The 27,315-nt window shown below is 41.4% G+C and overlaps 1 protein-coding gene across 1 annotated transcript in view; it reads right to left on the bottom strand.

Moving 5' to 3' along the window:
* The window catches only part of ZNF777 (zinc finger protein 777), a 28,249-nt gene extending 8,378 nt beyond the window's left edge, over positions 1-19,871 (bottom strand). Inside the window, exons 1-5 of the mRNA XM_020977910.2 lie at positions 19,781-19,871; positions 18,636-18,715; positions 15,043-15,894; positions 11,851-11,977; positions 2,011-2,124 (exon numbers count right to left, since the gene is read on the bottom strand). Of these exons, the coding sequence (XP_020833569.1) occupies positions 2,011-2,124; positions 11,851-11,977; positions 15,043-15,879 (1,078 nt within the window). The 5' untranslated portion in view covers positions 15,880-15,894; positions 18,636-18,715; positions 19,781-19,871. The remainder of the gene's footprint in view (positions 1-2,010; positions 2,125-11,850; positions 11,978-15,042; positions 15,895-18,635; positions 18,716-19,780) is intronic.
* Positions 19,872-27,315: the final 7,444 nt, after the last annotated feature.

Below are 27,315 nucleotides of genomic sequence, written 5' to 3'. Positions count from 1 at the left end.
GAGATATAAATTTTCCTCTAAGGACGGCTTTAAATGTATCCCAAAGGTTTATATGTTATCTCTGTTGTCACTTTCTTTGATGAAATTACTTCTTCTTTTTATGACTTGTTCTTTGACTCAACAATTCCTAAGGATTAAATTATTTAATCTCCAATTAATTTTTAACCCTTTCTTCAATATTTCAAAATTTATCCTTTGTTGAATATAATTTTTATTGTACTGTGGTCAGTAAAGGACGTTTAATTTTTCTGCATTTCTGAGGTTTTTATTTATAATGCACAGTCAATTTTAGTAAAGGTGCTGTATACATAGCTGAAAATTACGAATATTCCTTTCTGCTTCCACTCAATAATTTCCAGAGATCTATCATATCTAACTTTTTAAAAATTCTATTAAGGTCCTTAACTTCTTATTTACCTTTATGTTAAATTTGTTTAAGTCTAAAAGGGATACATTAAGGTTCCTTAATATTATATAGTGTTATTGTTTATTCCTTGAATAACTTGTACGTATTTAGATGCTATAAAATTTGGTGCATGTATATTAAGAATTTAAAATGGCTTATTTTCTAAGGTGCTTTAAGTGTAATGTAGTTTCCCTGTTTATCTCTTTTAATCCTATTTTTACTGTTGTCTTGTCTGATATAATGATTATTATCCCTGTTTTCAGAGTTTATGTGAAGCATCATGATTTTGCAGTAGCCTCTTATTTTAACTCTGTGTGAATCTTTGTTTCAAATATTTTTGTCTTTTTTTGTAAAAATCATAAACACTTCTTTTGAGAAATATTTGCTCATATTCTTTATTTATTTATCCTTTATTTATTTATTCATCAGGAGGTGCCTCTTGTTCATATATCTGTATTATTTCCTTACATATTTGGATATCAGATCCCGATGCAAAGACTCCCCCCGCCCCACCTGACCTTTTTCCTTTTCATTCTAGCTACACTGATTTTGCTGGTGCAAAAGCTTTTCGATTTTATGTATCGAAAATTATCCCTTTATTCACAGATCATCGCCCTCTTTTGACAAGAGAAAAACCAAGGCCTAGATATACACATGAATATGTCTAATGGGTTGTTAGTATTCATAGGCTCTAGAGTTCTCCAGGATAGAACCAAATCCCTTGAACCCTACTGCTTTTCAATGCAAAGTAGGAAGGTACATATGAACCATACCAGCAAAGAGCAAGTCTCAAATTAGAGCCATTAAGAAATCCATCAAAATTCTTATTTAAGAAACAATTTATATCCTTTGATTCAGCAATCTCACTACTGGGCACTTACACTCAAGGGAGTCAAAGACAAAGGGATAGAGATACCAAGTCCCAGGTCCCAGGTGAATATGCTAATACTAATAGCAGTATGTTTTATGGTATCAGAAAATGGAAAAAGAGGAGGTGCCCACTGCTTGGGGAATGGCTAAACAAATTGATATACGAATGTTAATATAATATTATCATATATCAATGATAACTATGAAAAATGCAGAGAAACATGGTTAGACTTGGATGAACTGATAAGCAAGAACCCAGAGAACATAAACAATGACAACAGTAAATGATATGGTAAATAAATAGAAAAATTTTAGTAAATTAAAACAACATTTAAGAAATTGCTAAATTCAGAACAAATGAAAGTATCCAGTACTGAATGCAGAAGTCAGAAGATTCTGTGTGTGTGTGTGTGTGTGTGTGTGTGTGTGTGCGCGCACACACGCGTGTGTTTGGTGGGGAAAGTACGTAGGGAAATGAATTGTAGTGTAAAACATATAAAAACATTAATAAAATTCTGTTCAACTATTAAACATTTGGCAAACATAAGAAGGGACAGAAATCCTCAAGCAGGTCTTGTAGTCACCTTCAGGTACTTTTTATGTACAGTTTGTTGCATCAGGTTCTGTAACATATATCTTCTCTCTAATTTATCTCAGAAGAGATAAACCCCAAAGTTGTAGCTGTGGTTACTTAGAGGAAAAAGTGCTCTGTGTTAATCCTACCAGTCACTTACCAGCACTGGGGTCAGTCGGTGTTTCTCCTTCCTCAGAATCTTCCGGTTCCTGCATGGTCGGCCTCTCTCCTCTTTCCATCTGGGACATAAGGTCTGGTTTGGAAATTGCATAGTCTGTCCAGGAAACAGGAAATAAAAAAAGATCATGGGATAATGTTAAACCAGGTGCTGTTAGGATGCTGAATGTGAATGTGTGCTGTACTAGCAGCTGACAACCTTTGAAAAGGGATGTGCTTATCCCTTTAGATAATTAGTTAAATTTTCTTCCATATGTTGTGTGCCTCATCTGTTCTACTAATCAATCTATTTCTTAACCAGTATCAAATTGTTTTAATAATTACTGCTTCATAGTATAATTTGAGACCTAAGTTCCCTTTGTTCCCATTTCTTTTCATTGTTTCTCTTGAGATTCTTTGCCTTTTTTCTCCCATATTAATTTCATTATTTTCTTTTTACAATTCTATAAAGTAAGCCTTCGGTAGTTTGATTAGTATGGCCTTGAATAATCAATTTAGGTAGTACTGTCATTTTAATGATATTGGCTCATGCTACTTATGAGCAATGACTAATTTTCCATTTTTTAAGGTCTATATTTCTGTAAACAGTTGTTTATAATTATATGTGTGTGTATGTGTGTGTATATATAGTTCTTGTGTGTATCTTGGAAGCTAGACTCCCACATATTTTGTATATTCTGTAGTAATTTAAAATGTAATTTCTCTATCTCTTCTTGCTGGATTTTATTATCTATAAGATTTATGAATAGTAGAAAAGTGCATGACCAAACAAGAAAAAGAGAGTATCATGAAGATAAAATGGATAATTTTGATTACATAATATTTAAAAATTTTTGCACAACCAAATCTAATAAAACTAAGGTTAAAAGGGAAACAATTAATATCTGCATCAAGTTTCTTGAGAGAAGATTCTGGGAAGATATTGGGGTAGGTCAGAAAACTATCTTTGATTCTCCAAATTTCCACCCCCAAAAAGACAGAATATCACTGTAGAGCAGTGGAAATAAACAAAAGTCGGGATAAAGCAGTTGTCCTCTTAAGACAATCTAAGAAATCCCCAGGAAAGACCCTGGGTTGGGGGGTGAGGAGAGAGGGGTTGGAAAATCCTCCAAATTAGAGAAATCAAAATAAAAACAATTCTGAGATTCCACCTCATACCCACTGAAAAATGATAAATGTTGGAGGGGCTGTGGGAAAACAGGCACATTTATGCATTGCTGGTGGACTTGTGAATAGGTAGAATCACTCTGGAAAACAATATGGAATAATATACAAAAAGCTGCTAAACAACATGTGCCCTTTGACCCAGTTATACCACTGCTAGGCCTCTTCCCAAAAGAGGAAAAGGTTACATACAAAAATAATTATAGCAACTCCTTTTGTGGAGCCAAAAAAACTAAAAACTAAGAGAAGGTCCATCAGTTATAAAATGGTTGAATAAATTATAGTATATGAATGTCATGGAGTATTATTGTGCTGCAAGAAATGAGGAAATAAATGATTACAAAAAGACATAAAAAGACTTACATGAAATAATGCAGAATGAAGTAAAACCAGAAGAACAATTTATATAACATCAATATTATAAAAATGAAAATTTTGAGGAATTTTATAAACTGACGAAGAAGGAAATGAACAGAACCAGAGAACAACTTAAACAATAACAACACTGTAAAAACAAAAATAATTTAAAGGGTTGTCGTGTAGCACAGGAATTAGAGTTTTCTCTTTGGCCCAGGTGGGCAAGACTAGGCATAATGCTTTTTGATTCACTGACTGACTGAGGCAGGTTTAATCTGCCCCCACCTGCTAGGATTTAAGGAAAAGTCTCTTCTTAGAGCTAATCAAAAGCAGACTGAACTAACTTGAGAGGTAATGGATTCCTTGTCCTTAAAGGTCTTCAAACAAAGACTGGATGACCACCTGTCAGGGATCCAGTACAGCAGAATGTCAAACAGGTGGCAGAATTCCTGGCAGAATAGGCCCTGACACTCACCAGTGCCTCCCTGAACCAGATGAAAACGTAATTGGAAAATATTTAACAAAATAAATAAAAATACAGTAGAACACAGATAATGTTTCAATTTGAGCTTGACACTATGGCTGTAGAGGAGGATTCTTGCTTAGCTTATGTTGGACTAGATGGCCTTTTGCAATTCTGAATCAGCAAATGGAAGTAAGGATTAAAAGGGGGAGGCCCCGGGACCAGGAAGAGTGTCAGTGCTTGCTGGGGTGGACCACACAGTCAATCAGTTAGCATTTATGAAATGCCTACTATGTGCTAGGCACCATGATAAGGGTAGAGCACATAAAGAACGACAGTAACATGGTCCCTGCCCTCAAAGAGCTCACAGTTTAATAGGGGAAACAGCATGCAAATAACTATGTACAAACAATCGACAGACAGGATTAACTGAGGTTAGTTTAGATCAGACTAGGGAAGGCATTTAGATTAGTAGGACTGGGCAACATCATGTGCTTCTAGAATGAAAAGATCTATGGTTCAGGGAAGAATTCTGAGTTCAAAGCTTCAACTTCCCACACTCTAGGCTTCCTAATTTTGGCATATTTCCTTGGCTTTGAACTATGACCTAAAACCAACTCACTCACTTCCCTCAGCCCTTGGGAATTAGTACCTACAGACTCCCCCTCCCACCACTGACCAAGAGAAGAATACTTTTACCCCAACACTGGACTTCCCTGATTTCTGGCTAATGCATCAATCCTGCTTTGGACACTTGAGAGCGCTGAAACCCAACACTCCTCTTGATATACAGGAGTAAAAGTGATCTTGTATCTGAATTCCAAACACTTCAAAGATGTGACTTCAAAAAGTACCATACATTGTTCTCTTCATGTGATTGACATCACACAACTCTGTTATCTCCTATTCATTCCCCTGAAGTCCCAAGGACCCTCAGGATTTCCTCCAACACTATGGGTACTGAAAGAGTTTTTCAAATTTGGAATACAGGAGAAAAAGCAAAAAAGGGGAATTACAGTAACATACCTCTGAGGAACAACTCATGGAATGCTTAACCACTCTCTCTGGGTAGGCTTATAATAGCTATAAAACTCAAAACTGTACCAAGGACTACACTGGTTAGAGTAACAGAGTGACTTTCTTCTCCTTTTTTTATTTTAATTAGAAAAACAGAGTATATCACCTTCATTTCCAAATATATCCCTCCCACCTTCCCTATACAGCAAGCCATCCCATAAAACAAAAAATTAAAAAATTATTCAGCAAAATGATTCCACACATCAACCAAATCTCATAAGAAAAAGTGATTTTCTATAACACTTACAGTCTGTTCTGCACATTTTGGTAGGCTCTGGACTCAAATCCTACCTCTTCTGCTTACTGACAGTGTGACCTTGGGTACTCAATCAACCAAGTATTTAGGCAGCTACGTGATAGTGACAGCCAATAAAAACACCAGACATGAAGTCAGGAAGACCTGAATTGAAATCCAGCCTCAGATGCTTACCAGCTATGTAATCTTGGGCAAGTCATTTAACCTCTGCCTAAGTTTCCTCATCTGCAAGATGGGGGTAATATTGGCATCTATCTCCCAGGATTGTTGCAAAGATAAAATGAGAGAATATTTGTAGAGTGCTCTGTAAATCTGAAAGTGCTATATAAACACTAGTTGTAATTATTATTATGCACTTACTGCATGCCAGGCACTGTGCTAGGTGCTGAAGATACAAAGAAACAATCCCTATTCTAACATGATAATGGGGTAAAGAACACATAACAGATAAGTCTAGTACATACAAAATAAATATAAAGCAGTAAGAGATGGAGGCAGGGCCTAGAAGGGGGGGAATGAGGAAAGGCTTCATGGAGAAGGTGGTACTTCAAGGGCAGTGTTACGATTCACTAAGGCAGAGGTGAAGACAGCCAGTGCAAAGAGCTGTAGATGGACAATGTCATGTCCTAAGTGAGGAGCACAGAAAAGGCCAGTTTTGCTGCATCACACAGTTTGAAAAGGGGAGTAACATATAATGAAGCTGGAAAGATAACTGGGACCAACTTGTGAAAGGCTTGTAAAGTCAAACTGAAGAGTTCACATTTTATCTAAGAAACAATAATAATCCTTGGGATTTACTGAGTCAGCGAGTGACATGGTCAGACCTGCCCTTAAGGAAAACCCCTTTGGCAGCTGGGTGGCAGATGGAGTGGAGTGGAGAGAGGCCTGAAGCAGGAGACCGATCACAAGGCCGTTGCAACAGCCCCAGCAATGGTGATGGAAAGTGTGCGCTAATTTGGCAATTGAGTGAGAAAAGCCGCATTTGGATGTGAGAGACATGAAGGCAGAAACAGGAAGAATTGGCATTTCACTGGACGTGTAGGATGAGGTCTGAGAAGGAGTACAGGATAACGCTGATCTGGGAGATTGGAAGAATAATGGTGTCTGACAGAAATAGAGAGGTTGAGAAGAGAGGACCGTTTTTGTGGGGGAAGGAGGTAGGGAAAGAGAAAGAGTTCTGTTCTGGACATACTGAGTTTGAGCTTACAAAAAGGGGAGGAGGCAGAGTCAACATGACAGAGCAGTAGGAAGAACCACTGCCCTGCCCCATTCCCCTCCCCCCCCAAATCACCTCAGTGGATCACATTGAATCCTGATGAGGAAATCCAAGGGAAATAATCACTGTGAGTCATTTTTCCAGGACAGATTGGCACAGGGAGATAGAGAGAAATGCCTGTGGACACTGGGGATGGGGTCTGGGCAAGAGCACATTATAGCTGGGAAACAGGGCAAGAAGAGGTCCCAGACCCATAACAGGGGAACAGGTGTTACCGGGCGCTTCATCCTCAGTTCTGTGTCACAGATTCAGGGTGGACTGACCAGGCGAGCCGTGGCCAGGAATGGCATGCTCCCTACTCTATGCACCAAGCAAGAAGCAAGTTCAAAAGCAAGCAGCAGCTGTGTAACTGACCCAGAGGCAGTGGGGGGGTCAGTGAGGAGGGCAGGAGGTGTATTAGGTTCTTATTAAGAACAGATCACTTTGGGAACCCTGAAAGTCTTCAGGTCCCCAGCCTGAGCTGTCCCTGAGAGCCTGGAATAACACAACACTAAATACCCCAAGAAAGCAGAGCAGGATCAGACCAGACTTTCCCTCCAGCAGCATACAGAGGCTGGCCTTAACATCAAGCATGAAGTCAGGAAGTAGGCTGAAAGGACAAACAAATAAAGAACCCCACATAAAAAGCTATTATGGCAACAAGGACACTTAAGATGAAGAAGGCCCCAGAAGAAGAGAATGATTCTCATTCCCCAATTGATAAATGGTCAAAGGATATGAACAGGCAGTTCTCAGATGAAGAAATTAAAGCCATCTATAGTCATATGAAAAAATGCTCTAAATCACTATTGATTAGAGAAATGCAAATTAAAATAACTCTGAGGTACTACATCACACCTATCAGATTGGCCAACATGACAAAACAGGAAAATGATAAATGTTGGAGAAGATGTGGGAAAATTGGAACACTAATGCATTGTTGGTGGAGTTGTGAAATGATCCAACCATTCTGGAGAGCAATTTGGAACTATGTCCAAAGGGCTATTAAAATGTGCATACCCTTTGACCCAGCAAAAGCACTTCTAGGGCTATATCCCAAAAAGATCATAAAAACGGGAAAAGGACCCACATGTACAAAAAATATTTATAGCAGCTCTTTCTGTGGTGGCAAAGAATTGGAAATTGAGGGAATGCTCATCAACTGGGGAATGGATGAACAAGTTATGGTATATGAATGTAATAGAATACTACTGTGCTATAAGAAATGATGAGCAGACAGACTTCAGAAAAACCTGGAAAGGCTTGTATAGACTAATGCTAAGTGAAGTGAGCAGAACCAAGATAATGTATACATCGCTACATTGTGCGATGACTAACTTTGATACACTTAGCCCTTCTCAGCATTACAAGGATCTCCAAAGGTCTCATGATGGAAAATGCCATCCACATCTAAAGAAAGAACTATGGAGTTTGAATGCAGATCGAAGCATACTATTTGCTCTTTTTTTTATTTCTGTTTTGTTTTGTTTCCTCTTTCTTGTGGTTCCTTCTATTGGTTCTAATTCTTCCTTACAACATGACTAATATGAAAATATATTTAATAGGAATGTATATGTATAGCCTATATCAGACTGCGCACTGTCTTGGGGAGGGAGGTGGATAGGGAGGGAGAGAAAAATTTAAAACTCAAAAGCCTATGGAAGTGATTGTTGATAAATCAAAGTGAATTAATAAAAAAATAAAAAGAGAATGACTCCAAAATATCTACAAGCCCCAAAGAAAAACACAGCTTGGACACAAATTTAACCATAGTTCCTGGAAGAAATGAAGCAAGAGTTAAAAGTTAAAAATGATTTTATCAATGAAATGAGAGCACTAGAGGAAAAAAATGAAAAAGAAATGAAATCTATGAAAGAAAAAATTAGGAGACTTAATAGCTTGGCACAAGGTTTGAATGGACCAAATTGAAGGCAGAGTTTTAATGATGCAACAAGAAACATTAAAACAAAGTCAAAAGACTGAAAAAATAGAAGAAAATTTATTTCAAATCAAAAGTAACTGACTTAGAAAACAAATCAAAGGGAAAAAATTTTAATAATCACTGGACTAGCTGAAAGTCATTACCAAAAAAAGGATCTAGACAGTATACTTTAATAACTATTAAAAGAAAACTGCCCAAAACTATTAAAACCAGAAAGAAAATTGGAAATAAAAGGAATCCAACTGTTTCCTGAAGGAAACCTTATGATGAAAATTTTTAGGAACATTATAGCTAAAATTCAGAGCTTCTAGATTAAGAAAAAAATACTGCAAGCAATCAGAAAGAAGCACCATGGAGCCACAGTCAAGATCACACACTACTTGGTGGCCTCCACTATGAAGGAGCAGAGGACTTTGATATTCCAGAAGGCAAAGGATATAGGCTACAGTCAAGAATAACAGCAAAACCGAATATAATCCTTGGGTGGAGGCAGAAATGGACCTTTAATGAAACAGAGAACTTCCAAACACTCCTGACGGAAAGACCAGCACTGAGCAGAAACTCTGAAGTTCAAACATAGGAGTTAAGAGAAAGATAAAAAGGTAAACATAAACTAATACAGGGGAACTAAACAGGGATAAACTGTTTACATTTTAATATAAGGAACGATGTATGTGTATATGTCCCTTCTGAACCCTATCATCTTCAAGAGTCACAGAGGGAGTCTAATTAGAGGGAAGATTTGGGAGTGGTTATGTTATATCTTGATGATTTTAAAAGAAGAAAGGAAAAAGAGAGGAAGATTATATGGGGAAGGAGGGAAGGGAAAGGAAGGTTAGTGAAAATGAGTAATCAGGATTCAAAAGTAGAAGTCTACAGGGAGGAAGGGGTAGGGAGGAGTGGCTGATAGCTGAGCCTTACTGTCACCTGAACTAGTCAAAGGATGGAAGAGAATATACTCACATATACACATAGCTGGGTACAGAAATACATTTCACTCAACAGGGAAATAGAAGGGAAAAGAGAGAAGGGGAAACTAGGAGAATTAAAGGGAGGATAGATTAAGGGGGGGACTGTTGTTGTTTGTCCCTCATTTTCAAGGAGGACCAATGACATCATGGGTGACATCTTGACTTGTGTGAATTGGATTTAAGTGAGGCAGAGCTGCTCGATGTCATCAGCCTCACTCTCCTCCTGAGTCACTGAAGTCCAGGGGCAGGACAAAAGACAAGATGACTGGGGATGGCCTAGGATGTAATGGATGACCTTGGCAATTCTGATGCCTGACCAAGCTCTAAGCTCCTGCTATAGCCACCTTTATGGCCGTTGGAACAAACTGTTCTCATCTACCCATTCCTCCAGGGAAAGTCTTCACATGCTTGGGGTAGATATCCCCCTCACTCACTGACAGGTTTGGGGCCTGTAGTTTACCCTCAACCTGGTTTAGCCCATCTGCTGAGACAGTTTTACTGAGGTATGACCACTGCACATGCCACTGCTTCTTGGAGCCAAAGGTGAGAGTGGGTGAATCACTGAGCAAAACAAATTCTAAAGATATACATGGTGGGAATTTGCACACTAAGGTTCTCCATACTAACAAAATCACAGGTCAGATCCAGAGTGGTGGAAGGTCATGTCCAAGATCACAGGACATGTTGGTAGCAGAGGTAGAGATTAGAATATGAGGCATTAGAATGCCTCTTATACAGCACAGCCCAGAAGCTCACAAGACACTGTTCCCTGGCTTAGTCTGGCCTGTCTTGTGCCACCATGGTTTTCTTCCTCATGATTTATTTTCAGAATCTACTACTTCTCCCTCTCTTGCTTCTGGGCTTCTTGTATGCATCCTCCAAGACAGTGAATCCAGAAAGGAAGCCTAAATCTGTCCTATCTCTCACCCCTCCTCCACACTGGGGATGCTGATCACCCTAACTAGCCACTCAGGCTATCACCTTAGACTCTTGCCCTCTGTGTCCAGTCAAATCCACTGTTACTGAAGGGCTGCTGAATGGAAATCGCTTCTAGCCAAGAAGAGAGGCATTCTGGTGGGCAGAGAGGAGCCATCGCTGCACCTATAATCCAAAGAGCTGTGACCTTGAGCAAAAGGTTCATTTAACCTCTCCCTCAGCCTCAGCTTTTTTTAATTTGTAAAGTAGAAATGATAATCTTTGTACTTCCTTCCTCACAGGGTTGTTATAAGGTTCAGTAAGGCATTTAATAAGCACTTACCATGCGCCAGGCACTAGGCTACAAATTAAAAGAAAAACCCAGCCCTGCCCTCAAGGAGCTCACAGTCTAATGGGGAAGAAAAGCATGCAAACAACTAGGTAAGTACAAGATACGAAGTAAATGGGAGGTAATCTCAGAGAAAAGGCCTCAACATGGGGGGAATGTGGAGGGACTTGGAAAAGCCTCCTGCAAAAGGTGGGATCTGAGCTGAGTCTTAGAGGAAGCCAGAGAAGTCAGGAGATGGGGGGGGGGAGAGCATTCCAGGCATGAGGGACAGCCAGGGGGAAAAGGATGGAGTCAGCTGAGAGAGTGTCCTAAGGATGAGGAACAGCTAGAAGGCTAGCATCACTGGAAGGCAGAAAAGGGTAAAAAGACCAGAAAGCAGGAGAACACCAGATTGTGAAGGGTTTTAAAAGCCAAACAGATGTTTTTAAATTTGATACTAAAGCCACTGGAGTTTACAGAGTGGGAAGGAGACATGGTCAGAGCTGCATTTTAGGAAGATCAGTTTGGCAGTTGAGTAGAGGATAGACAGGAGCAGGGAGACACTTAAGGCAGAGAGATCACCCAGCAGGACACTGCAATAGTCCAGGTGTGAGGGGATGAGGGCCTGCACCAGAGGGCTGGCAGAGAGCCTGGAAAGAAAGAGATGTATACAAAGAGATGTTGAGAAGATGGAAAGGACAAAATTTGGCAACAGATTGGGTATGTGAGATGAGTGAGTGAGAGTCCTCTAAAGTTACAGGGAAAAGGGGCAGGGTTTGGGGGGAAAGATAACAGGTTGCTTTGGCTATCTACTGGACATCTAGTCGGAGATGTCCAAGAGGTAGCTGATGCAGTCAGTACACCAGAAATGAGGAGAGAGGTGGGGCTGGATGAAAAGCACCTGCATAGAGATAACTGAACCCAAAGGAACAGATAAGATCACCAAGTGAGACTGTGTAGGAGGAGAAGAGATGAGGGCTCTGGACAGACTCTTAGGAGACAACTACCATTAATGTATGTGAACTGGAAGCTCAGATAAGATAATGCATATCAAGTATTATATATAGCTAGTATTATTAGAGAAGTGTTCCTTACCCATTGAGACAAGAGATTCATAGTTGCCCCTCATCACATTCTTGTAAAGTTCCTTTTGCCACTCAGACAGGTTCCCCCACTCCTGTTCTGAGAAATGGACTGCAACATCATCAAATGTGACTGGTACCTGAAATCACAAAACATACCCTCAGCACTGTCCAGACATAGAGCTAGTAAGGATATACTTACTGGACAATTTTAGCACAAAGAATATGGCCCAGATCTGTCTGAGATTCACAACGTAAGCTAGGGAAAACCCTGATTTACAAGTAACATAGAGAATACATTTAGGGTGGGGTCTGGCTGAATGGCTGCATAGCTTAATATCACATCTTAATTCTGAAACTTTATGAGTATGGGCATAAAGAAAATGTCTTCAAATATCACATCTATATTGCTAATGCACTAGTGAAACCTGACTCTTCAAGGGTAATCCTGAAGAGCTAGAACATGACTTATCCTGTTTCCAAGAGAAATCTTAAAAATCAGAAAATGAGTTGATTTTCATTCACTTCATGCTGACATTACATTCCACAATATTATAAGACTGAAAAACAAATCCTAAGGAGAAAGAATCCATGCCAAAAGTTAATCACAAAGTGAATGATGCAAGCCAGAATACAACTTCATCACAAGAAAGGAGAAGGCTTCACCAAGGATTCTCCTTTTTTTTGATCTAGATTTGTGATTTCACTGGTAAAAGGAACTCCAGGTGAGGAAACTCTCTACCAATATAGATCATCAGCTGTTCTGCAGCTTACAGTATTGCCTGGGAAACTGAAAGTAAGAGAGGTTAAGTGACAACTAGTATGGGCCAGGGACAAGCCCTACTGACTCGGAGGCCAGTTCCCCATTCACTATGCCATGCGATCCCTTTTGGAAAATCACTTCAAAGGTTTTTATTACACGCGAGTCTGAAAAAGCAAGCCAGATCAGGCAAAATAATAATTGACAGCCCTTGGATGTACATTTTAGAATTTTTTTAAAAAATCTAAATATGAATCTGGGAGTACTATGCTTTAAATCAAGCAAAGTTCCATTTTGATATCAAAAACTAGTCTGTTTTTTTCCTTGTCTATACCCATGACCACAGTGGGTATGCTGGAGACAGAACTAGAAAAACATAGGCTCTAGCACTTTTTTCTTGGAAGCACAGAATATTACTGTAAGAAGAGTCCTTAGAGGTCAACTGGTCCACTCTCCCAGGAAACGTTTGTGCAAGATCTCTGATGGGTGCTTGGTTATGTAGCCTCTACTCTTTAGAATTTAGCAATGGCAATGCAGGGCTCTAGTTTTTAGAAAGTTGAACCAAAATTTGCCTTCTTTATTTCAAGTCACATTTATAAATTAATATAACTTTCACCCATTGGTCTTACCTCTACCTTCTTAAACAACACAGAATAAGTCTATAACCTTTCAAATGTTTGAATCATGTCTTCCCTTCTCCAAGCTAAACATACCTAATATAATATGGTTTCCTGACATCTCATTATCCTAGTTACTCTCCTCTGGACATTTTCTCATTAGTGTCCTTTTTTTCCTTTTAGTGAGGCAGTTGAGGTTAAGTGACTTGCCCTGAGTCACACAGCTAGTGAGTGTTATGTGTCTGAGGCCGGATTTGAACTCAGGTCCTCCGGACTCCAGGGCCACTGCTCTATCCACTGCACCACCTAGCTGCCCCTACTGTCCTTTTTAAAACTGGGATTCCAGAACAGAATCCAGTCCTGCAGATGAGCTCTGACTTGTACAGAAGAAAATAAGACTTACCACATGAGACTTACCATCAATGAACCTTAATGATCATTAAGAGGCTGTGGGACTTAGCAGATTGAGGGCTAGCCTTAAATTGGAAACACCAGGGTTCAATTCCTGTACTGAAGGAATACTACCCATGAAACCACAGATAAATCATTCTTTGTGCCCCAGACAATTTTCTAATGCAAGAAATTACACAAAAGTTACTGATCTATATCTATGGAGGAAATTTCCACATTGGGACAGCATTAACTTTAAAAACAAACGGCAACTGTTTAACTCTGTTGGCTCCATATTAATCTAGTGGTCAACTAAAGCTTTAATTTCATGAACTGCTGCTAAGCCAGGGATCCTCCATCCTGATTCTTGCAGATCTGATTTTTTTTTAAAAATGAAACCCAGGTCTAGGACTTCACACTTATCCCAGATAAAATTCATTTTGTTAGCTTTAGCTTGTGGAAATACTTGGGAACCTTGACTCTGTCATCCATCATACTGGCTATTCCTCCAAGTTTTATGTCATGTGGAGTTTGGATAAATATGCCATTTATGTCTTCATCCAAATCATTATGAAAACAATGTTGAACAACAGTGTCCCATAACAATCCTCTTAGCCTCCCAGGCTAACTTGGAGGCATAAATTAACATGTTTTGGGTATGACTGTTCAATCAGCTATGAATCTTATTATTATTATTATTATCATCCAATCCCCATTTCACCATCTAATTAACAAAGATATTATGTAAGATTTCATAAAGTATTTTGTTGAAACTGAAATATACTATACCTTATAGTCTCTCTCTTATCTATTAGCCTACTTTCCCTGCCTTAAAAGGAAATATGCTATTTGGCACATCTTAGAGATCTAATGCTGGATCCTGGTCATCATCTAATTCTTTTACCTTTATTTAGCCGTACCAAATTATTTTTGATGATGACTGCTTTGTTGTATAGTTTGAGATGTGGCATTGACAGACCCCCTTCCTTCCCACTTTTTTTTCATTATTTACCTTGAGGTTCTTGACCTTTTTTGTTCTGCCAGATGAATTTCATTATCCTTTTTAATATATCTATAAAGTAACAATAATCCTTTTGTAGTTTGGCATGGCAGTGAAAAAGTAAATTAATTTAGTTATCAGCATTGTCATTTACATTATATTGTTTTCATCTACCCATAAGCAATTAATATTCCTCCAAATATTTAGGTCTCTCTTTTTTTCCACTCTAAAGAATATTTTGTAAATGTATTCAAATAGTTCCTGTGTATATTTCAGTTAAGTAGAATCCCAGTATATTCTGTAGTTATTCTGAACGTTTCCCTTTACTTAGACTCCCCCTTGACCCATCCCTTTCCCTTTTCCTTGAATCAAACTCAACTAAAAGGATTTTTTAGTTTAGTTCACTTGTTGTCATCCTGCCATCCAGGAAAGGTTTACCTTGGGAACTTCTCCATTGCTGCCTGGGGGGAGTCGAAGAATCCAGAAATTCCTATTTTTCAGCAAGTTTTCCATATTCTCTAACCTTCTCTGTAATAAGCCATACTCCTGGAGCAAAGTCCCCAGCACAACCCATTTGCTCTCTAGGTGGTTTGCAAATTCCACAGCTGTCTTTTCACAGTCAGTCAGCTTTTTCTCAGCTGTCCCCGTCCGCCCCTCCAGGGTGAGTAACCTCATGGCCTGGGCTTCCACTTTCCTCTCCACTGCTTGGATGGCAGCCCATATTGCCAAGCGGGATATTTCAGCAGTCTGAAGTGGAGTTTCCTTCTGAGAGGCAGCAGAGGTCTGAAAGGGTGTGTCCTTTTGGGAAACTGGGCTTTGCAGCAGGGTCTCCATCTCGGCTTCAGGAACAGTAGGGGAAAGGAGGAGGGTTTCTTTCTCAGGAATTTCAGGGGAATGGAGTGGGATTTCTTGATAATGAACAGGATGGGACCGAAATAAGAGTTCTTGTTCAGAAGTAGCTAGGGGTGGACACTGAGTTTCGGGCTGGAGAACAGGAGGATGTTGGAAAGTGATCTCTTGCTCAGGAGAAGCAAGATTTGGGAGTGAAATTTCCCTTTGGGAAACAGGGTGGAATCGGCCAGGAGTCACTTTCTCAGGAATGATTCGGGGTAGGGCTTCTTTCTGGGGAATGGCAGGGAACCGTGGAGTTTCTTTAGGGGAAAGAGTAGAGTACTGGGATGGAGTTTCTTGGAGGGGTCCAGCAGGTGAGTGAGGGAGAGTTTCTCGCTGAGGAACACTGGAGAATGCCAAAGGTGATGGTCGCCGTGTCTCCATGTCTAGTTCCTGAACCTGTTTGTAAGGAAAAAAATGAAAAGACAGGACTGAGACTTATATTCTCCACAGAAATTAAGTTAGGTCCAAAAGATTATTAATCACATTATGGAGGCATAGGTTTGATAAGCACAAGGATAAGTTCTATAGACAGAATTAAATCTTGTGGCTATTTTTATCATGAATGTGCTCTTAAGGAGGCAATAACTAACAGTTTATATTGTCTCTGGCTATAGTTATTAATTGTAACAGTAATATTATCTTGAATTTATACACAGCATCATAATTTTTCAAAGTGCTTTTACATTTATGCTCTCACTTTATCCTTACAATAATCCTACAAGGTAGGCAAAGAGGGATTATAATCTATGTGTTAAAGATGAGGAAACTGAAGAACAACAAACATGGCAAATCAGTGTTAGGGCTGGGACTAGAAACCTGGTCTCCTGAATTCCAGGGCTATTTCTACTATATCCAGATACATATTAAAGTAATTATGGGGCCTTCCTCCATCATTTCCCGATAGGATAAGGACTACATGTGTGATTTTCTCAGTATAGGCAACTCCCAGTGAGAACCTTCCTCTACCAACCAGTACACACTGGCATCTTTTCTATGACTGATAATCTTAAAGAGCTGCCCACAGCAGTAAGGAACTCGGTGACTTGCCCAGAGTCACAAAGCCAGTGTCAGAGGCAAGACCTGAACCCACATCCTCTTGGCTCTAAGATGCGCTCTCTATTCACTCTATGATGACACTATCAATATTTCCTAGAAATGGCACAAAAATATTTTTCTTTTCCTTTGAAATATCCCAAAATAAAATGTTTTAAGTTTCTAAGTAAATTTTTTTCACTAATGGCTGCCATGATGGATTTTGGATTCTAGAAGTGTTATGTTTATCTAGTACCTTTCATAAAGATAATTCAAATTCCTGAGAAAAATCCTGACATAGGTCGCACAAGGATCATTACCCTCATTTTGCAGATAAGGCAACTAGCCCAGAGCCATGGCACTAGTCAGTTCCAGAGCATGGATTCAAACCTTCATCCCAGATCTACCACACTTTCTATTAATATCATACTACTTCCTACATACTCACGGGGTTAGATGGGGGTCTTTGAGCATTCAGCCCAGCCTCCTGATTCTAGGTAGGAAAGTCACTAACACATGCTCAAAAGATAAGCATCGACTTCAAGATATCGTAGTTCCTGGGAAGAGGGGACAGTATCCAACTAAAAGCAATAGGATTCCTCCAACTAGTGGATGATCTAAGCCTCTGACTGTGGCATACCATGATGCTGTAAATATCCCAGTGAAGGTTAGGAACATAGGGTCAAGGACTGGAATAGAAAAATCAAACAGATCCATTCTGCTACTTGTTTCTAGTTCAGTTAAAAGATATGAAAGAACAAGGGCTAAAATGAAGTTTTCAGGATAATCTGTGAATATATTCATACTCAAGCTGTTCTGAACAATAACATGACTTTATCTAAATGGAAAGAAGCCTAGTATCTTTAGGGAAAGAAAGTTCATAATCTACAGGATTACTAATGTTTCAACTACCTAGACGATCAATCTAGGTCTAAATCTCTCTTGCTACAATTTTTGTCCACTTCCTCTTACTTTGTTCTTCACAGACATGGAGAAAAGCTATCTACTATGCTTAATCAGTAAAAATAAATCTTCATGATTAGTAAATTCTTGAAATTTAGGTAAATAATCACAATTCTTTTAGACATTCATTAAAAGTTCCTCTGGACCATTTCTAAGTCTTCCACATCTATTCATTCATGCATTCATTCATTCTGTCTTTCAAATAAAAGTGAAATGGGATAGTTTAGTTCATAATGTGACAGAGAACCTAGGGTTCGAATCCCAGTGGAAACTTTTAGAGATGTCTGGGAATCAGAAGACCTCTGTTCTACATTTGTCTTTAGCTCTGACATTCTGAAAATCTCTTTTTAAGTATTCATTAAGTCTCAATTAGGTCCTTAACACAGAGCTAGGATCTGTGGGGATTACAAAGAAGACCCTGCCCTCAAGGAACTTACATTCTAGCACAAAAGAAGGCAAAGGTATGGTATAGTAGAAAAGGCTTTGGTATCCAGGGGCCCAGGTCTGAATCTCACTTTTCCATTTACTACTTTTAGCGACCCTAGAAACTGAACAAATCACTTAGCCTAACTGAACTTCAGTTTCTTCATCTGTTAGAAAAAAAAAGAGGAAGGAGGATTAGATCATGTTTGAGGTCTCTTTCAGCTCTTATGGGACTTGGCCTCATAAGACCCTGACTAATGGGAAGAACCTGACTATTATAGTGTATCACCTCTAAAGAGGTGAGGGCAGAGGCTTAGTTTCGGTTCTTCTACAGAGCAGAAAATAAGACATAAGGCATGTGCTTAATTCTCAGCAAGCTCACAATATTTTCAGTTTAGTGAGCCTACCGATGGCTAGAGAAATGGAAACAATCCAAGGGCCAAGTCATTCTATCTGAATAATCAGGAGTTTAACTAGTACTGCTTCTATCTCTTTAAAATGTTGCTACAATCTAGTAAATAAAGCCTGAAGAGCAGGAACTTCCTGCCTCAAGCACTGGTCTGAAGAATAAGGATTTTTTTTTCTGTTCTCCATCTCTAGACAGATCTCTACTTTCCTTTTATCAGTTTAGAAAACTTTATATGAATCCAGAGGCAAAAGAAGAAAGTTTCTTTAAAAACAAAAACAAATACAAAGTGTTCTTGCTATGATTTCCTCACCAGTCCTAGTAGCCTGTGATCTAATCTGACCCGGACTAGATGACTTCAGAGGTCCCTTCCAACTCTGATATCCTGTGGTTCTGTGAGGCAAAAATAAATAAATAAATACAAGATTTTTAGAAGTTAAAAAAACTAGAGAGTGATCCATCAATCCATTTAATTCCTAGAATATTCAAATTCACAAATCAGTTCTAAAATTGTAATTTTACTGGGAGTTATCCTGTTCAATCTTTTAAAGCCATTAAAAGATTATCTTACAATTTTCTCTTTTATGTCTTTTTTCTTCTGTGTGGTTTGAATTCCCCAGAACTGTGGTCATATCAATAGAAGCAAAATCTTTTGTCTTTTTTTTTTTTAAATCCTCCATGTATGTGAGGGGGTGGTTCCCCTTTATGAACAACTTAAAACAAGGGATCATTCCTTGGAGGTCACAGATGCTAGCAGGGGAATCTAGGGAAGTTGTATGTTATTTCTTTGTCACCCGGGAGCTGCTGTCGCCCAGATACCTGGCTCAGAGGAAGGGCATGAGGCTGGGCACCAACTCCTGGGCAGCAACTTGCCCTCTGGCCTCCCATCACTCAGGGGGCCTCCCATCACTCAGGGGCCCCCCGAAGTCTGTCGTGGGGGCCGACGGGGGGCTAGGGGGCGCCGCGCTGCTACTGCTGCCCCTGGCCTCTCCTCACTAGGGATGGAGACCGGGGTCCGGGGCATCCCTGAGTGGGGGCCCCTTACCGCCTCTCTGGGAGAGAGCCCGTGATGCAGGAAGCTCCCCTCTGCCCTCCCCAAGCCTCGAGAGGCAGGGATTTCTCCACAAGTAGGCAGGGAGCCACGGCTGACTGGCTGTATGACCTTGGGGCAGGTTGTCCCCAGAACGGGTGTGTGTGCGCCTCGATAGCCAATCTGAGAAATGGGGGAGCCGGAGCTGCCCGCCCAGGGGGCCTGGCCCCGGGCCGGCATGACAAGCAGTCGCGCTCGGCTCCCGCGGGCCAGGGGAGATGTCCGCAGCCCGGACAGGCCGCGACGTGCCGGCTTGGCTCCCCGGGGTGAGAGGAACGAGCTCCGGCCGGCGCCCCTGCCCCCAATCGCTGCGCCCGGACCCCCCGCCCGCCCCGCTCCCCGGTGGGCCGCGCGGGGGCACGTCTCACCCGACCAGGCGCCGCCTCGGCCATGGCCCTCGGTCTCGCTCCCAGGCCCCTGGGAGGCTGCGGCGCGGAGGGCTCCGGGGCGGCCGGCCCTTCCCCGTCCCCTCCTCCTCTGCTCCCTCCCGCCCCGCTCCGCGCACGGGACCCGCGGGGGCTCGGGCCCCCAGGCCGGGCCGCGCCGCGCTCTCTGGACGCAGGGGCCGGGCCGCGCCGTCAGCGCGGAGGGCGCCGAGCCAGCGGAGCCCCGGAGCCAGGCGGCGGCCGGGCAGGGGCCGGAGGGGGAGCCGAGCGGAGCCCCCGGAGCGCCGGCCCGCACTGGGCCGCCCCCGCCTCCGCAGCCGCTGCGGCCCCGGCCCCACGCTCAGCCCAGCCCCGGCTCGGCGGGCTCGGGCTCAGGCTCCGGCTCGGGCTCGGGCTCGGGCTCCGCGCGACGCTCTCGCCCCAGCGCCCGTTCAGCAGGGGAGCTGCACCGCAGCTGCCATGTTGATACAAACTGCATCCTGGGAGGCATGTCCCTCTCCGGCCGCTTAAAGAGAAACGCGCCGAGGCTCGGCCGAGCTCGCACGAACCCGGACAGCTCCATCTACAGCTGGTAGGAGCGAACAGTGCAGGCAGCGCCGGGCGCGCGCCGCGCGGACACGCCCCGCGAGCGGGAGGGCGAGCGGCGAGCAGGCGGGCGAGCGGCACGCCGCCCACCTACCGCCGCCCTGCGGGGCTGGGGGCTGACCCGCCGCTCACCTGCCTCCCACACCTAGAATCGCTACCCACTTGCAGTCCTCTCCTCCCCAAGCGATAAGGTCTTGCTTCCGGACACCCGAGGACACTCGGACCCCGGCGCTTCTCCTTGGTGCCTGGATGCTGAAAGAGCAGAGAAGCTCCGAGTTGGGAAGGGACCTTGGCAGCCCGCTCCTGCGGAGGCATCCCGTCGGTCCTCTCTATGGCAACCCGCTACAAGTGCTCAGCCAGCCTCCGCCCTGCATGGGGAACTCACTCTGAGCTTGAGGCGGGAGTTCTTAACACGTGTGTGTGTGTGTGTGTGTGTGTGTGTGTGTGTGTGTGTGTGTGTGTGTGACGGACCGTTTTGACAACCTAGTGAAACGTATGGATCCCCTTTCAGAATTTTTAAGTGCATAAAATAAAATACATAAAACTATAAAGGAGGACAATTATATTGAAAGTTTTCTATAAATGAGATGTTACTTATATGTATATGTACATGTGTATAGATATATATCCACACATACCAATATCCATATATATCAAACTAATTTATATATAGGTGTGTAGATATTTATAGATAGATTACATCGATAGACCTAGATATATGGGGGGGGTGTACCTCAGGTGAAGAACTCCTAGCTTGTGGGAACTTTATGAAAGAAAGGAGACAGTACCTGTCAACTGTCAAGCAAGCTCTTCACAAACCTTAAAGCCATATAAATGTTTGCTTCATTTCCTTAAAAAAAAAACCCACCTTGCTCAGCTTTTGGCTAAGGGCTAGGAAGTTTTCCCCCCTTACAGAGATCCTGCTCTTCTGCAACCTATTCCCAACTCTCTTGGTTCTACCTTCCGGGCCCAAAGAGAATGAATTTAATTAATCGGTCTTCCCTTAGATGACCCTTTAAATACTTGACATCATGTCTACAATCCAATTCAATCAGAATTTGTTATGAGCCTGCAACAATGTGTAGCTTTCATGGCTGAGGATGCAAAGATTAAAGAAAGAACTGACCTTACCCTCAAAGAGCTTTTATATTCTTCTGACTGTCCATTTTTTTCTTGGGTGTTTGAGTAGAGGTAGAATATCGGAAGTTCCATCAAGGACTTTCCTGTTGGCATGGTCTCCACTTTCCTCCTCGCCCCTTGTCTTCCTCCTCTAGACAGGCACTTGCTTGTTATTAGCTTTCTTAAAACGTGGTGCCCAGAACAGAACACAGTACTCCACATGTGGCATGACTAGGGGAAGGGGAACTATCATATTCTTCATTCACTCATTCAATCAACAAGCATTTTTAAAATATTTACTGTAAATTGTGGTAGGGATAGCTGTAGGGTCCTAGACCTGTAATTCCCTTGAGTATCAGGAATTTCCAGGTGAGGAAAGTCCCTCTATCAATGCTGGTTTACTTGCAATTTAGAGGCATAATCCATTTGCCTAGAACACTGATAGGTTAGGTTAATTGCCTAGGGCCACAGTGGGTCAAACCAGAGGTGAGATGCATCTCTATCCACTATCCATGCAATACAAAGTCAAACATGAAAGAGTTCATGACCTCGAGCAACTTATATCCTATCAGGGAAAAAATATGTGTACATCTATGTCTGTAGAAAATAAACACAAGGTGATTTTGGGCAAGAGGCAGGGGCAGCTGGAGGAACCAGAAAAAGCCTCATGGAGGAAGTATTTGAGCTGAGTTTTGAAGAAATTCTGTGGGACATTCTAATTTAGACACTATCTCACTCTTCATGCAGTATAAGATCTAGCGAGCTCTTTTATCACTCATATCACACTTTTGACTCATTATGACTGCATCCTGCTAAAAACCCCAGTTCTTTTTCTAATAGGGATAATAATAGTATTCGCCTCCCAGGGTTGTTGAAAGGATAAAAGGAGATAATTGTAAAGTGCTTAGCAAACGCTACATAAATGTTAGCTATCATTATCATCAGTACAATCTGGGGGAAGAGAGAAGATGGGGGAAGGGAGGGTAATTAATATGCTAGTTCAATTTTTTGTTGTTATTTTATGGATGCCTTCTGTTTCCATATCACATTTGTTTCTGAATACAGCTCTTCCCACCACTCATAGAGACTTCCTTTCTAAAAAAGAAAACAATTCAGCAAAAACAGTCAACATATCGGCTGACAATATATGCAACATTACACACCCAAAGGAGTTAACTTTCTCTTCGCCTCAGTTTCTTCCTCTGTAAAATGAGAATGTTGGATTAGATGACCTCTGAGGTTCTTGTTATCTCTAAGAGCCTATGCTCAAATGAATGGGGATGGCAAAGGCCCTTCTCTGCCTTTGTCTGCTAGGCCTGGGCTTCACACCTACCTTAACCTGATATCTTGGAGAATCCCTACTGTCCTTCTAAACTCTGCTCGAGAGGCACCTCTCACGTAAAATCCTCATCTCCTCCATTCCTTCCCCCCAGCACACACCTTTACGATATACTTATTTTGTATGTACTTATCTCTGTGTACACCTTCTCTTCTGCCCCTCCCCAAATTAAGTTCCTTAACTTAATGGGGACTGTTTCATTTTTTGCTTTTTAGTTCCCAGCATCTAACATAGTGGCCAGCATGTGGTATAAAGCTTAATAAGTGCTTACTGATTGACTGATTGTTCCCATTCTTCCACTGGTAAAGCACTTTTTCCCTGGATCTCACATACCGCCTTAGACCCTTCTTAGGCATATTATATATAGAATATATAATATGTATGTATGTGTATTATATATATATACATACATACACACACACACACATATATATATATGTATATATATATGTATATATATATGTATATATATATGTATATATATATATACACACACACACATACCCATACATACATATATATTTGGACATTCAAAATTTCCAAAATTACTTTTCTCTTCCTCCCCCTACCAATCTTTTCCCGACTTCCCTCTGCCCTTCTTCTCAAATACCTCCTAAGACTCATACCTCCTATTCCTGAAGGATATTATTAGTGTTCTGGTGCTCACTGATCTGTCTAGAATGCTCTGCCCCTTTCCTGTCTTCCTCCCAAGCTCAGCTCATCTGATCCCTATTCAGCTGAACTAACATACCACTTCTTACCCCTCCCATTTCACTTTCACAATGTACCCTGTATTGGTGTCTTAGCCTTCCTGCTGAACAGTAAGCCTCTTGCGGGTAGGGTCTGCATATTTTTATTTTTTGAATCTCTCACAGCATCTAACATGAGCAGGGCTCTGCATATAATAGGGATACAGTAAACGCATGTGGAGTGGAATTTTTTTGAAAGAGGGTATCTGGCAGTGGGCCAGTTCTTGTACATTGACAAGGAGCTTTCAGGGCCACCACATCTGAAATCAGAGGAATACAAAGGAAAGAACCCTAAGCAGAATCAGACAGGCACATCTTAATGTGAAGCATTTTAACAAGGTTTCCACCACCCACATGCTCACCTAGCTGAGGGAATGGGATTTTTAATATGAAGAGATGAGGAAGGTAATTTGGGATTCAGGGAACATTTTAAAGTCATTCTACCAGGGTAGGCTTGGGTGGGTTGTCACCTTAGGGACAGAGAGAGCATGACAATGGAAGAGGGGTACCTGGCCAGCTAGAAAGGAGAGAGAATGACAAAGAACGAGACACTAAAAACAAATGGCTGGTGATATACCTCAGCATAGACGCCAGCTTCCTCAGCATCCCATTCCCAGTGACTTTGGGGTGGCAAAATTGATTTTAAATTTGAAATATACCCATATGTGTATACACACACATATACATATATAGTTCAGATGTGTTTTTCTCTTTCTTTATATCCCCAGCACTTAACACAGTGCCTGGCACGTAATAAGTACTTGATAAATGCTCATTGTTGATGATTTTCATATATATGCATATATGAAATACATCTCTAATTCCTTCAAGCATATCTTGTATTTTCCACATGCTCATAAGATGCTCCCTGCCTCTCCAGGCAGCAGAGCCTCTTGGTTAGGCTTTCTGGCAATGAATTTTCATTTCTCTCTCCTACAGATGTCATCTTAAGACAGTCTAGGGAGAACATTTCAATAGTTTTGGGGTTGTTGTTGTTTTGTTTTTTTTTAAGTAGCGCATCAGATTCTCATTTCTGGGCTGGAAAAGTGAGTCTCAAAATTTCTCCATACATACCCTACACAAGAAGAGCTCTGATTTGAAAGAAATGACCTCTGAGGTCCCTTCCACCACTAAAACTGTGATTCTATTGTCCCACAGAGTTAAGTTCTGTCTGAGAAAGAGGAGATTTTTTTCTGCTTGGAAATGCAGCCTAAGGAATGTACTTTTCCCTCTTTGGTCTAGTCTTAATCACCTCCCTCTTCTTAGCTCTTTCCTTGGCTGAATTTGGCCAGCCAGTCAGCCAGCAACAGAAAAGGTCACACGTGCATTGAAACCACTACAGGCAATTAGTGGGCCTCTGAGCATCTGCCTAGGTCTTATCAGAAGTCAAGGATGGGTCACCATGCAAGTTGTGGCTAGCCCAAAAGGACCCATCTGGCCAATGGTAAGAGTGCATGAAAAGACTGGTTAGTTTTCAAAAGCCAATGCTCTACCATAAGCTTTTTTTTAATTTAATTTTTCTCAATTAAAAAAACTCCTACTTATCTTCACTGCTTGAGCACGAACAGGCATGCGTGCGTGCGTGCACGCACACATAAAGGAAAAAAAAAAACCAAGAACAAAATCCTTGTAACAACTATGCAGTCAAGTAAAACAAATTCCCACATTGATCATATCCAAAAATGCATATTCATTCAGTATGTTTTCTGTCAGAGGGTGGTCTATCATAAGCTTTTGAAAATACCGTCATAGCTTAAGAACTCTGATCAATGCAGTGATCCATCTGAGAACTTCCAGAGAACTCATGATGAAGCACGCTCCCGAAAAGGAGATGATAGACTCATGATGGAGACACATATTTTTTGGACGTGGCCAATGAAGGAATTTATTCTGCATATTTTTTAGGTACAGGGTTTTATTTTTCTTTCTTTTTCAATTGGAAAGGAGGGGGTGGGAGGAGGAGAAAATAAATTTTGTCCATTGAAAAAATTAATTTTTAAAAATAATTCCCCACAAATAAAAAATTAAGATACTCCCAAGAGAGAAAGTCCCAATTCTAGGGAAGGACAATGCCAAAGAATGTTCAAATTACTGTACAATTGCACTCATTTAACATGCCAGTAAGGTTATGCTTAAGATTCTGCAAGCTAGGCTTCAGCAATATGAGAACCAAGAATTACCAGAAGTGCAGGCTGGTTTTCAAAGAGGCAAAGGAACTAGAGACCAAATTGCCAACATTTGCTGGATTATGGAGAAAGCAAGGGAGTTCCAGAAAAACATCAACTTTCGCTTCATTTGCATTTTAACTGAGGCAAAACCTTAATCCAAAGGAATGAATCTTTCATCAGATCATAAGATTTAGAGCAGTGGCTTCATAAACGGCTCAAACATCCCCTTTTCTATGAAGTTTTTCCAAGCTACCCTAGCCGCTGGTAATCTCTTCCAAGTACCACTCTTCCAGTTGTACTTATCTAACTTGTATTTATCTTTTATACCTCAAGAAGAATTTAAGTTCTCTCAGGGCAGAGCTGAATCTATAAATGGGAGCTAAGTGCCCTTCTGCATGGTACAGGTTACAGCAACAAATTCATATAGTACTTTGTGGTTCACAGAGGGCTTCATATACGCCATCATTTATTTCTCTGGATAACAGTGAGATAGGTGTTGTTCAGTTACTCCAGTTGTGTCTGACCCTTCACGACTCCATTTGGGATTTTCTTGGCAAAGATACTGGAGTGGTTTGCCATTCCTTCTTCAGCTCATTTTACAGAAGGAAACTGAGGCAAACAGGGTTAAGTGATTTGTCCAGGGCACACAGCTAGGAAGTGTCTGAAGCCAGATCTGAACTCAGGTCTTCCTAATTCCATTTCTAGCATTCTAAACCCTTATCACCCAGCTGCCCCAGTGAGAAAGGTAATGCAAGCTTTTTCATTCTCCATATTTTACTGTTGAGGAAACAAAGATCCAGAAAGGTAAAGTCAGCTGCTCAAAGTCACGTACTTATCAAGTGGTTGAGCTAGGTCACAAGTCCTGGTTTTCTGACTCCAAAGCCAGTGCCCTTTCCATTGCAAATACTGCTTCCATGGGGAAAGAAGGATAGAAGGTCAAGGATCCAAATGCACCAATAACTGGCCAAACTCTGAACACATGCTCTTTTAAAGACATTGTAAAATTCTGGTTTCCCTCTTACGCTCCGCTTCTCCTCTTTCTATGCCTCTAATTAATACAAGTTTTCTTTAAGGGATCCCAAAACATGTTCCTCAAGAAGGCGCTTTATTAACTGGAATATTAAGTCAAGGTCTACACTTTTGTCTCAGGCACAAATGAATGATTATATACTCTGGATCATCGATAAAATAATAATCATCACCTTCCAGCTTAGGTCTTTAAAAGCAGCATCATTCCCTCCTTGAGTCACTGCCCTCTATCTGCAACTGCCTATCCTTCTACCTTTGCACTCACACCCCAGGAGTCACTCAGCCTTGCTGCCTCTTTGGTCCCTTCCCAATCTCTCTTCCCTCTTGCCTCTCTCTTTCATAGCCTGTTCCATCTAGCTCACAGGTTCTAAGCTCCTGCTCAAAGAATATCCTGGTCAGTGCAGCAATAATAGAACACCTTGAAAGAACAAATCATTCTCCTTGCCCAACTGCTTCATCACCAGGGCCAGGCAAGCCTGAAACCTCCTGGCAGTGTGTTAACACCTTTCATGACCTCTCACATGTGAT

This window comes from Phascolarctos cinereus, unplaced genomic scaffold (genome assembly GCF_003287225.1).
Source record: "Phascolarctos cinereus isolate Bilbo 61053 unplaced genomic scaffold, phaCin_HiC Scaffold_1;HRSCAF=81, whole genome shotgun sequence".
NCBI lineage: Eukaryota > Metazoa > Chordata > Mammalia > Diprotodontia > Phascolarctidae > Phascolarctos > Phascolarctos cinereus.
The sequence above is the reverse complement of the archived record's forward strand: the minus strand, read 5'-3'. Positions and strand labels throughout refer to the sequence as shown.